Raw genomic sequence first — 13525 nt, 5'->3', positions numbered from 1 at the left:
ACCTTCCTCTATAACGTCAAGTGGCTTGACATACAAACAAAAGCCTTCAAAATAAAAGCATAACTAAACCATTTCAACACATTTAAACTGATTTGGAATTCTGAAACGTGTTAATAGAAGCAACTCTAATATACTTTAATTGTTATTGTCTTTTTAAACTATAATTTTCTGTTTTAACGTCGGTAGTCGTCAAATCACATATCTCTATGTGAAAGCCCAAACAGGAAGTTGAGTGTAAATTGAGACCGACTTTTTTCGTGGCAAAACAAGCGGCAGCTAGCATACTAACACTGTACATTAGCATCAGATGTACTTTTAGCCGAAACCACACTTTTTCATCCTTTCCCTTTTTGGAAGTGGTATTATATCATAATGTATTTAGTGTTATTTCCCATAACTGTAGTTTCTTGCTATTTCTGCACCTGGAAAGACAAACGTTGACGTTCTCAGGTTAGTAATTCGTCAATTATCTTTATTTAACATAAATACAAATACAAATCGGCCCTGCGATGAGGTGGCGACTTGTCCAGGGTGTACCCCGCCTTCCGCCCGATTGTAGCTGAGATAGGCTCCAGGGCCCCCCGCGACCCCAAAGGGAATAAGCGGTAGGAAATGGATGGATGGGTGGACAAATACAAATCACTTGAAGTAGCAAACATGAAATAACAATTAGTATTCACGTCGCCATGATTTAGTTCATTTGGAGCCCAATTATAACTTTTATCCCCACCAACCTCCAGAACAGTTTGTTTTTTTCTCTTGTTTTTGTTTGTTTGTTTGTATTTGTTTATTTGAAGGACAATGTGCAGTTACATTAAGAAGATGGCAGCACCATCTTTAGCACCATGCTCATTTCCATTTGTATTCATTTTATGGTGCATCTAATATCCACAATTAAATTACACAGGATTGAAAATACACAACAACATTGAAATTACAAAGTGGTAAACAATTTAAAATACAAGTACAATACATAGAGCAGTGTTTTTCAACCTTTTCTGAGCCAAGGCACACCACCAGCAGAAAACATTAAAAAATTAAACTCAGCAGTTGATCTTGACAGTAAAAAGTCCATCCATCCATTTTCTACCGCTTGTCCCTTTTGGGGTCGCGGGGAGTGCTGGAGCCTATCTCAGCTGCATTCGGGCGGAAGGCGGGGTACACCCTGGACAAGTCGCCACCTCATCGCAGGGCCAGCACAGATAGACAGACAACATTCACACTCACATTCACACACTAGGGCTAATTTAGTGTTGCCAATCAACCTATCCCCAGGTGCATGTCTTTGGAGGTGGGAGGAAGCCGGAGTACCCGGAGGGAACCCACGCAGTCACGGGGAAAACATGCAAACTCCACACAGAAAGATCCCGAGCCCGGGATTGAACTCAGGACTACTCAGGACCTTCGTATTGTGAGGTACATGCACTAACCCCTGTTCCACCATGCTGCCCGACAGTAAAAAGTAATTCTCGCAATTGTTGGATATGAATTCAAACCATAACCAACCATGCATCAATGTAGCTCTTGTCTCAAAGTAGGTGTACTGTCACGGCCCGTCACATCACGCCGTGACTTATTTAGAGTTTTTGGGTGTTTTCCTGTGTGTAGTGTTTTAGTTCTTGTTTTGCGCTCCTATTTTGGTGTTGATTGTCATGGCATGTACGGATGTACTTTGTGGACGCCGTCTGCTCCACACGCTGTAAGTCTTTGCTGTCGTGCAGCATTCTGTTTTTGTTTACTTTGCAGCCAGTTCAGTTTTAGCTTCGTTTTGCATAGCCTTCCCTATGCTTCATTGCCTTTTCTTAGCGGCACTCGCCTTTTGTTTATTTTTGGTTTAAGCGTTAGATACCTTTTTACTTGCAAACCATTGTCGTTATTGACATCTACAAAGCAATTAGCTACCTGCTGCCACCTACTGATATGGAAGAGAATTACACGGTTAATCTGCCAAGCTCTAGACAGCACAGACACTCAACAACGGCACATCTGCGGATTATAATTACTGGTTTGCAAAAAATATATTTAACCCATCCATCCATCCATTTTCTACCGCTTATTCCCTCCGGGGTCGCGGGGGGCGCTGGAGCCTATCTCAGCTACAATCGGGCGGAAGGCGGGGTACACCCTGGACAAGTCGCCACCTCATCGCAGGGCCAACACAGATAGACAGACAACAAACCCAATTAGGTGAAATTACATAATCTCCCACGGCACACCAAACAATATCTCACGGTACACTAGTGTGCCGCTGCACAGTGGTTGAAAAACACTGACATAGAGGGTATGTGAATTACAAATCAGTGGGCGGTCAAGTTACAGTATTTTAGCAGCTTCATTTAAAGTCCAGAAGTATATAAAATGCAGCAGTTTTTATCAAAGTCCACATACAGTGTAGTAGCCATCAGATGATACCCACAAGGGTATCATTCCTTAGCTATATACCCCATTGCTATTGCATACATAAACAAGTTTTAACCTGATCTAACAATGTATGAATAGTTCAAAACCAAGTGTATTTGCTAATAAAACTTTTGTTGTTGTTGTCTTCTTACAGAGGGCAGCACAATCTGTCCATGATGTGGATGTTTGTCGCCTTCTCCCTGCTGGGCATACATCCAGGAGGATGCGCAGACATGTTCAACACATCAGGCCTGCTACTTGAGTTAACTACTGTGGACTTTTATGACAAACTGAATGCAGGGAAGATGGTCTTTATCTATTTTGAGAATCAAGGTGTGTCTCAACAGTTCAGGACTGTACCAATTGCATCATATAGCCCAATATAAAAAAAAACATGTATTTATGGTCTCTGTCTTCAGTGTCTCCAACCGTGTCTCTCTTCTTGGGGGAGCTGAACAATTCTGCAGAGGTTCTGCATGATTATGGGATACTGGTGGGCAAGGTAACACATGATAAAGCTTTAGAGTTACACACATTCGTGTTGCAAAATGTTCAAATTTGTTTTTTCTGTTCGTAGATTAACTGCAATAAGGAGCTGCTTCCCTCATACTGCATGAAAGAAAGGGTTCAACATACTGCCTTTCTTTTTAGGTATGTGCTGTATTACCCAGGGGTAGTAGACCACTAAATGGTCAAATTAGTAACTGCAATGAAATGAGTTAAATCTATGGTCATGGCCAATTCCCTGAATCGATTTGATTTGGATTCATAAGCTCATAAAATGGATTCATCACACTTAAATATAGATGTCTCAAATCTGTTACAAAATACTTTGTGTTTACTTCACCCAGGGCTGGACAATCATGGCAAAAATAATAATCACATTTGATTGAAACTGAAATCAAGGTTATGACTAGGGATGTCCCGATCCAGGTTTTTGCACTTCCGATCCGATACCGATATTGTTTTTGCACTTCCGATCCGAAAGCGATACTGACCGATACCGATACTGACCGATACTGGCCTATCCGAGCATGTATTAAAGATTAAAGTTATTTAGCCTACTTAGTTGTCAGAATCATGTTGAAAAGGGTTTTAGTACTCTTGATAACAACTAGCCAGCTGAATTAGGGGAGCTTGAATAATACACAATGGTTGGTAACAAGAAACTGACCTGTTTATTCAAAGATAAACACAAAATAGACAAAATTATACATGACAAATAGAAATGGCATCATTGAACTAGGGCTGGGCGATATGGCCTTTTTTTAATATTGCGATATTTTAAGGCCATATCGCGATACACAATATATATGTGGACATATTTATTTCTTCTTCATACTGCATTAATATATGCTACTTTTAAACTTTCATGCAGAGAGGGAAATCACAACTAAAAAAAATCACTATTTTTTTCATACTGTGTTGATCTGGAAATGTTTGCCTCAGCATTTTGATGGTGTGGGCGTGTGGCACCGAATGGAGATAAGCGTCTCGACAGACGTTACAATATTTGAACAATGATGACGAAAACTGTTTTCTCTGTCGTGTCCGTGTGTCGAAAATTGTTATGCGCTTATTTTTTTATTTGATTTTGTGCGTGGCATAGATTTGCCGTGCGCTAGCATCACAGCTAACGTTAGCCATGCTGCTACCTCTCTGCTCGGGGAGGACGTATACGTATGTGACGTATGACGTGACAGTATGTGACGTATGACGTGACAGTATGTGACGTGTGTAAGAAGGTGCGCTTGCTGTCTGAGAAGGAGACACAGGAAAGAGTGAGAAGAGCCTGTTGTGTAATGTCCGCAGCTAAAAGCAACTGCGTGCGAATCCACAGACCTGTGGATGTGTTGGAGGTGTGCTGGAAAATGCGGAACGGAAATTAGGGAGCAGCAGAAAAGTGGAATGTATTATTTAAATTGGTGCGTTGGAAAACACGGGCCGGAGTTTAAAAAAAAAAACTGGATCTGGATCGGCATTTTCCCATGCCTTGCCGATACGCAATTTTTGGCAAATATCGGCGGCCGATCCGATCCAAATATCGGATCGGGACATTCCTAGTTATGACCACGATTATTTACTAATTTAAAAACATGAACAACTGGACATGAATTAATAATGAATAAAAAAGTAAAAACAATATTAGTAACAACAATACATGTAAATAACAATAGCAATATGAAATATTGCAATTTAAGTTATTTGTATCTTGTTTATTACCTTTTAGCCTTGTGTGGGATTTTTGTGTCATAAATAAAATTGAATAAAATGGTCCTTAATTAGATACAAAAATCCTCACATTTATTAGTGCAAAAAATCTTTTGACAATTTTGAGCCAAAGGATACCAATTTTGTAAATGTATCAACAAGTGCTTTAAGTACATTATGCTTGTGTAAGGTTCATTTTGAAACCATTATTTTGTTAGCGTAGTCAGACCGGATGTGGTGCACAACGCTGTTGTTAGGCCCTTTTCCACCAAAAGTTTAGGAAGTTCCTTGTGGTCAGAGTGTCCGCCCTGAGATCGGTAGGTTGTGAGTTCAAACCCCGGCGAGTCATACCAAAGACTATAAAAATGGGACCCATTACCTCCCTGCTTGGCACTCAGCATCAAGGGTTGGAATTGGGGGTTAAATCACCAAAAATTATTCCCGGGCGCGGCCACCGCTGCTGCTCACTGCTCCCCTCACCTCCCAGGGGGTGATCAAGGGTGATGGGTCAAATGCAGAGAATAATTTCACCACACCTAGTGTGTGTGTGACAATCATTGGTACTTTAACTTTAACTTTATACGAACCAGGCTGATGACGTATGGAGGAGTGGTTTAGTATATTTCTACACTGATAACATGTCAATAAAATTAGGTCAGGGCTCTTTTTCTAAAGTCTAAGTAAATTAAATGTAAAGCAATAATATACAAAATGATATGATTTAAAAAATAAAGTGTACTGAATTGTTCATAAAAAGTCAGGCTTTTGTCCGCAATGTCCAACAGTCAGGAAGTCGTCCTCTCAGTAAATGATGAATTCATGAGAGCTAGCCGATAACAATATATAAATAGTAAAAGTTAGTGTTTATCTCACGCCAACAACACAAACACATCGCCTTGAGTAATAGCTTGTTAGCATTAGCATTCTGTTCACTCGGGTTGATGCTAATAACTACACAAATGGAATGTCACTGACTACTCTACAACATGTAATAAAGTAAATAGTTAGAATTTGATGTTATTTACTTTTGTTCCACTCGTGTGCTGCCTCCTTTATTTCATATTTATCCAACAAAGTCAATGTACTAAGCAGCTGAGGTTGCCGCTTCGAGTTTGGCTTCATACTTCTCCGTAAATACGTTTAAAATAGTCCGTCCACTTCTCGTAGCTTCGCGTAATGAAATAACATTTAAAAAAACGAATAAACAACAATAAACTGCATATAGTTTAAAGACTACGAAGAAATAAAAACACTCCAAGATAATTTGCTGATCAGCGTTCTTTAGCACAAAGGTACCCCACAAAAGTTCCTGCATTTCAAAAGCTCCTTTCATTTGACTTTTTTCTCGTTTCTGTCCGTTGTTTAGTTTGTTGTAAAATAAATACACAAGAAATGAGAAATAAACAAATCGCTGCACATACTGTATTGTAATGGTGGGTGTGTGTTTGAAAAATAAGTTTTGTGAACCCCCACAACTGTGTTCAACCAATCAGGGTTCCATAGCACAGCCCACCCCCGAAAAGGTTCCGGTACCTTCCGAAGTCCCACTGAGCAGGCAGGAACGCCGAAAGGTTCCTGAAGAACTAAATGTAGTTTTTGGTGGAAACACAGGGGGAACTTTATTTACTCAGGTAAATGGGAAAGTTCCTGTAAAAGTTATTGCTGTGGAAAAGGTCCTATAGTGAAAGGGGAAAGTGTGCTGCTGTTCTGAGTTTGACGAGTTTGGAGACGACTTAAGGCGGTTAAAAAAAAGAAGAGAAAACCTCTCAAGTTGCGACTGCTGTCCCGTTTGTACATTGATCTTACATCAATGATGCCGTTCGAAACAACACAAGCAAATGAGATGTGTTGTGGGTGTGTGGATTGTTCTTGTTGGCTTTAGCTTTGTAGTGTAGTCACTGTTTGAAGTAGCCGCCTCCACATTATTTAGTTCAGGATGGGGTGGTTGAGTGTTTTGGGGTTGAATGAGCGATACCAGACACATTACCGTATTTTTCGGACTATAAGTCGCTCCAGAGTATAAGTTGCACCGGCCGAAAATGCATAATAAAGAAGGAAAAAAACATATATAAGTCGCACTGGAGTATAAGTCGCATTTTTTGGGGAAATGTATTTGATAAAACCCAACACCAAGAATAGACATTTGAAAGGCAATTTAAAATAAAAAAAGAATAGTGAACAACAGGCTGAATAAGTGTACATTATATGACGCATAAATAACCAACTGAGAACGTGCCTGGTATGTTAACATAACATATTATGGTAAGAGTCATTCAAATAACTATAACATATAGAACATGCTATACGTTTACCAAACAATCTGTCACTCCTAATCGCTAAATCCCATGAAATCTTATACGTCTAGTCTCTTACGTGAATGAGCTAAATAATATGATTTGATATTTTACGGTAATGTGTTAATAATTTCACACATAAGTCGCTCCTGAGTATAAGTCGCACCCCTGGCCAAACTATGAAAAAAACTGCGACTTATAGTCCGAAAAATACGGTATCTTCTCAAACAAATGTTCCTTCTCCTCACAATGACAGCGTTCCACTCACACTTTATGTACATTTCCGTGATATTCTGCATTCAACAGCAAATTCTGTTTTATTGGCCAATTTAGTGATTCTGTCCGCTTGAACGCAGAAATCATATGGCCTTACTTTTTTTGTTGAGTTTAGTCATTATTGATGAGGCTTACAACAGTGTGTCGAATAAAAAGTAGTAACCATGGTGAGATCCCAAACTTCTCACAGACGTCGTCTTATTTTTCCTCATGTGTTTCACAGTTACAAGCTCGGGAAACTGCATGGACAATGCGCAACCCTTCAATCGTTTTTTCGGATTATGATATTTTTATGATCGTGAGAAGCCAAAATTGTACAGCCTTAACTTGACCTTAAACAACTTTGGACAGTAACTGTAAACAATATTGTGCCTTGTGAATCGATATTGAAACATTTAAAGGGGAGTTATTAGGTAAAACCAGCTTTTCTTACCTTTTGGTGTTTTGTGTATGTGGGATCTGCATTAGTCCCGAACATTTGAAATCACCATGTAGGCATGGCAGTGACATTTATGAAACAATCTTGCCTTTCTTTATACTTCCTCCAAATGAGCTGTTTGGAATTTGTCCAATTTGTGATGTTTTATCCAGTTGTGACACCAGCCGATATCTCCATATATGGTAGATATTTACCCGAAGAGCTTTGCGTGACTCAATAAGCTACCTATTTTTCTCTATATTTTTGTTGTGGGGCAGACTGGCTTGTTCATGCATCCTCAGCTTCTAATAAAAAGTAGCGTGTAGGTTGAACTGTCAGTAGACTCGCAATGGAAGGGCTAAAAACTCCAACATGGCTGGCAGGGAGAAGACGCAGTCAAAGTACAGGCACGTAAATAGGACCACTCATAAAATGGTGAACCCTGTAGAGACGGTTAGAAAGCGGCTTGAAGATGATCTTTAAAACAAAATCTATGCACAAGTTTGACCAAACAACCACCATTACATGTTATGTAGATCACAAGGAAGTATTTTAAATGTTGAAAAAATCATAATATGACCCCTTTAATCGCTATAGATCCATAATCGATAAAATTTATTATTTTACCCAGCCAGTGGTATTGTAGACATCAAGTATTTGTATTGGGCAATACTGAGAATTTTGGTATTAATCCGATATCAAGTAAAAACGGCTAGTTTCGCAGATACTAATACTTTTTACTTGAAACGTCATGGTCAAAATGTTTTGTGATTTTGCTTCTCGTTAGTTGATTATAATTAAACAGAGCTAATATTTTGTTAAAATAAAATAATATAAGTGCAACAAAAATCTAAATATCATGACAGGCTGACTTTTCACTCTCAGCAGGGAGAGGGAGGTCAACATGTGCCAGAATGAGCAGCAGAGTGCAAGAGAGTGGTGGAATGTTTGCACATAGAGAAATAGGAGAAACCTGAACTCTAAGAAAAATCTAGTAATTTGATGGACATATAATGTGGAGAAACTGCAACAAAGTACTGCTCCCATCAAAATAGTATTGGTTCGATACCAATACTCACCTTGGTATTGATACTATCAATATTTGGATCAATAAGCACAGTATGTGTGAATGTTTCTTTAATTTGTCTCTCTTGAAGGGCTGGCAAGGAGCTCTCCAGTTTTGATTTGGACACCGTGTTTGACGTCAACTCCATTGTGTCTGAAGTCCTATTGTAAGTCATCAAAAAGTTATTCAGGCTAACTATTGTTCTAATCATATACAGTGGAACTCGCTTGAGTCACTCTTGCCTGTGTTGACGGCCCATTTATGTGGACCAACTTCTCAAAGTCTGAGTCCTGTACTACGAATCATATTTAAGTTATCTAGGATTTCTTCTTTGCAGTCCGGCTTAACCTAGCCAAACTTTGAAGATGAAGGATGGTCGGTTGCACAACCCTGGATAATAACTTCACTATTCAAGCCAGGATTTTCTAATCTTGTCATCAACGCAGTCACAGAGCAGGGTTAGCAGCAGATGATCAATCATTATCATGAACATTGTACACAACACACTCGGGATTGGGAAAAGTAATTTAGTATATTATACATGAAGAATATAATGATAGTCTTTTAGCTTAATGAAACACAGTTGCAGCTGCTACAGTAAATGTTCTATCAGATCGTATAACCCACATTTTTGCTTGCAACTCACAGCCTAACAGTTAGTCAAGAGACCACTTGTATCCCAAAAACTCGTGAGCTGAAGCACTCGTAACCTGATGGACCACTGTATACACAAACACTTGAAAACCATGTCAACAAAAAATCTTTATTATTCATTCAACAACAACAACTACTACTACAAATCATGGCAGACTTTATGAGTGACAACAATGACTACTTTGGGACAAATGATGATCCATAATCTTATATTTTTGAGCTTGAATATAAAGAAGATGAGCTACAAGTTTTAGAAGCTGAGTGATAAGCAGATCCAGCAAGTAGCAGTATTGCTAAGTGCTTAACAAAAAATACAAACAACCAACATAATATAACAATCACTTACTGTACAATGTCTGCTCTCACTGGGATGTCATGACTGATGGGATGTTTATATTTTCCCGTTTAGATGAAAAATTAATCACAATTCTCACGCAGGTAAAAAAAAAAAGACAAAAACAAAGGTGAGCGCAAACAAGCGTCTTTCGTGATTCTTTTTACCAACTTCTCGTCTTATGGCCACATCCTTCTGATATACTATTGAGACACATTATCTTTAATCTAGAATTAACTTTTACCAAGTCAGAGGCGATGCAACAGCTCACCGGCACAGTATGTCAATAGTTGCATAAGCTAGTTAGCTCTCTGTGATCCCGGCGCAGCTAAAAGTAGTTCCTCAGCATTTGCGCTAATGATAACAATATCCCAAATACTTGGTTAATATTCAGGTCACAAGAATTAAATGTAGTATTGTTGGCATTTTTTAGAAGTTCTTTTAGAGGGCTTAATAGGCGCAATAGATGACACCCATTAGTTTTATTGTTAGGCACCTCTTACTTGCGGTATATTACAAATTAGAGAATACATAAAAAGAAAACATATGTGTTCTTGTCTCACATAGGGATTTTGAATGATAGGCAAAATTCTCCCAAAAGCACAGTTTCCTTTGTGCAAGTGATGGCTAGTTTTGCTTATGTCGACAACCACTTATGTTGACACCAGTCAGCCAGTTCTAAGGGCATTGACATAAACGGGTTCCACTGTATCTTGGCCACTCCAGGGAAATTGTTTTTGTGTCTAACAAATTTTCTGTCAACAGTACGTCTGTCAGATGGTTAGAATTTAATAGCAGTTGGAGCCAGCCATGACGAAAAAAGGCCTCAGGAAGTAAAAAAAAAAAGTTATAATTTTTTTGTCCTTTATTTGGTCAAATTTCTCAGTCAACTTCAGTACTAAATAAAAGTATCACACATGTCAATGTTGTTTCTATTTTAACCCTTTAAAGGCCAATTTCATCCAAATTTGTCAGTTTTTCAGAAAGTGAGCTGTCATCCAAATAATACATATTAAGGAGTTGGGGTTCAGGAGTAAAGATTAGGCCTGAATACACATAAGATTTGTAGTAAAACCAATTTTGATGCTTTGTTATATTTGTTTAACGTATCAGATTACAAACTTAATAGCAGTTTCGTATCACAGGACAAACATGACTTACGGTATTTTAAAAGTACAATTTCTAACTGCATAGTTATTACACAATGTGATCATGCTTTTGTTTTGATGTCTGTGTGTATGTGTTGTGTTAGCTTATGCTTATTCTTCATCTAGTTTTAACACTGTTTATGTTGGCACTTGAGCCATTCTGGAAACGAGTTTGAGTACCAATCCTTAAGTTTTGCCATTGTTTAGCAACTGATATGACATTCCTTTTGGGTATAAGAAGCTTGCGTTGTACTGTCGGCTCAGTTTTGCCTTTTCTTAAAATGTAACTTCCATATGGATATATTACTAGATATATGTTGGATGGGACTGTGTTGTGTGACTACTAGTTCTTCTGCTGCTTTTCTGGCAGCCGTCACACTTTGCAACACCTGGCTTACTGTTGTGTAACTACATAACCAGTAGTGCATGTACAATGTTCAAAAGAAAAATCTGTAACATAATTGGATCAAACGGTCAAAGAGTTAAAATAAAAATAAAGTTCTTATTTTTTTTATTTAGGACTGAAGTTAATTGAGTTTTGTTAAGCAAAGACATTCAGAAAAGATATGAATCCAAGATGTGTTATACACTCTTGACTCCCTGAGGCATTTTTCGTTTTGGCTGGCTCAAACCACTACTATTAAAAAAGTAATAGTATAAGGTAAGAGTGAATTTGTCCTGGTAATTTGCTCCAAAACAGGTCGGGCCAACAATCATAAGTATCAAACTTTTTACTATCAAAAATCTTCATGTCTTTTGTAGGGGAAATTTGGCCTCCCGAAACATCGTGCTAGAATGATTTAGCTTGGTTAATAACGTTTAGGTCTTGGTGGTACTAAGCTAATAACACTAGCCATTAGTGGTGGGTAGAATAGCCAAAAATTTTAATCAAGAGTACCGTTACTTTAGAGTACTATGACTCAAGTTAAGTAAAAAGTATTCATCCAAATAATTACTTGAGTAAGAATGAGTATTCAGTGGAAAAAAATACTTAGTAACTGGTAACGTCTGATCTATTTAGTAGCTATTTTTAATGGTACTTTCACTACAAGTTTTTCTTCACATTTGTTCACGAAATATTCTGGAGTCTGGATCATGATGTGTGTGGTTTACTGTGTTAATGTTATCCTAGCACACCACACGCAGACCAATTGAAACTGGCCAATGGCTGATTTTTTTACCTTCATAAGTGGGTTCTGTAACATGAAAAATCTCTTCAGATTTGGAAAATCTTTTTGTGTCTACCCCTCTTGAGTAAGAATTTAAAAATGAAAAAAAAAACTCTCTGGTTAAAAAAAATAATTCCTTTTGGAGTCACACAACCAAATGTAATGGCCAAAAATAAAGTTACCTTAAAAGACAAAAGTCCTTCGATCTATCAAAATACTTGAGTTTGTGTGAACATGTTTGACACTAGGGCTGCAACTAACAACTAATTTGATAATCGATTAATCTGTCGATTATTACTTCGATTAATCGATTAATAATCGGATAAAAGAGACAAACTACATTTCTATCCTTTCCAGTATTTTATTGGAAAAAAAACAGCATACTGGCACCATACTGGCACCATACTTATTTTGATTATTGCTTCTCAGCTGTTTGTAAATGTTGCAGTTTATAAATAAAGGTTTATTAAAAAGAAAAGAAAAAAGTAGCCTCTGCGCATGCATATAGCATAGATCCAACGAATCGATGACTAAATTAACCGCAAACTATTTTTATAATCGATTTTAATCGATTAGTTGTTGCAGCCCTATTTGACACCATAGCATGTATATGATATATCCATATTCATATGATATATGTTGAACTCTTAGGGGAACAATGTCTGTCCAATTTCCCCTTTAGTGCCATTTTACGAGATGAGGTCAAGTATGTGCATACAGACGCTGACCTCCTGGCCATAGAGAAGTCATCCAGAGGGAAGAAGGATATTGTGTTGTGTTATGTCAGCAGTCTGGGGACACAAGGTATGCACCCATCAAGGAACAAATACACAGTTCTGTTGTTGTAGTGTTTCACGTAGGTGTTAACAGCCTCCAGCGTACTGTGGGCAGTACAAACTCCGCGCGGAATGTCCACAGTCATCGACGCTTCCTTAGTTGTGTGCACTTTCACGTTAAAGTTTCCTGTAAAAATTTCCTTGAAATACTACATTTCCCACAATCCCTCTGCGATTTTTAAAATGTTTAACTTTATCTCGTGGAGCGCTACACCGACAATAAGGAAGTAGAGCTGCTCGACCTGCTCATTTTTGCAAAGCAGTGAATTAAAGAGACAGTCGGTGGTATTTATGGCCATTAATTGCCACAAGAGATGAGGAAGAGGAGTATTCTCCGGAGTACAGTTATCTTTTTTATCGCGTCAATTGGAACCGGACATGACCACAATATAATGATTTCCACAAAGTATTAATGTTATTAATAAATCAAATATTTTTATAGTTAAAGCATAAAATTATAAATGCAAAAACGGTTTCAGTCTTGCTGAATCACATTAAAAGCACTAAATGATTATATTTGCATCCATCCTCCCAGTTTTGTGGGCGTTCTGGTCATCAGCATATATTCTGCACACATGGATACATCAGACATGAACTGCTTTGAGTATGCGCGGACCTGTGCGGAATACATTCCGCCCGAGTATGCTTAGGCCTTTAGGATGTACAGGCAATAGTCCAATTGCACCAAGCTTGGACCGTCTTAATACCTGAAGTCTGGC

At 38.2% G+C, this 13525-nt stretch overlaps 1 protein-coding gene across 3 annotated transcripts in view; it reads left to right on the top strand.

Annotated features, from left to right (window-relative positions):
- Positions 1 to 286: 286 nt before the first annotated feature.
- txndc16 (thioredoxin domain containing 16) overlaps positions 287 to 13525 on the top strand; it is a 32002-nt gene continuing 18763 nt past the window's right edge. For 2 of the 3 annotated variants that reach the window (XM_061978556.2, XM_061978548.2), the window contains exons 1-7: positions 287 to 450; positions 1276 to 1416; positions 2555 to 2733; positions 2820 to 2902; positions 2978 to 3051; positions 8757 to 8831; positions 12653 to 12774. In XM_061978556.2, the coding sequence (XP_061834540.1) occupies positions 1280 to 1416; positions 2555 to 2733; positions 2820 to 2902; positions 2978 to 3051; positions 8757 to 8831; positions 12653 to 12774 (670 nt within the window). In that variant the 5' untranslated portion in view covers positions 287 to 450; positions 1276 to 1279. The remainder of the gene's footprint in view (positions 451 to 1275; positions 1417 to 2554; positions 2734 to 2819; positions 2903 to 2977; positions 3052 to 8756; positions 8832 to 12652; positions 12775 to 13525) is intronic. The other variant, XM_061978563.2, reaches the window with a different exon arrangement.

The sequence above is a fragment of the Nerophis lumbriciformis genome, linkage group LG01 (assembly GCF_033978685.3).
Source record: "Nerophis lumbriciformis linkage group LG01, RoL_Nlum_v2.1, whole genome shotgun sequence".
NCBI classification, from domain to species: Eukaryota; Metazoa; Chordata; class Actinopteri; order Syngnathiformes; family Syngnathidae; genus Nerophis; species Nerophis lumbriciformis.
Note: the sequence above shows the minus strand (reverse complement) of the source record. Positions and strands in the feature narration are given on the sequence as shown.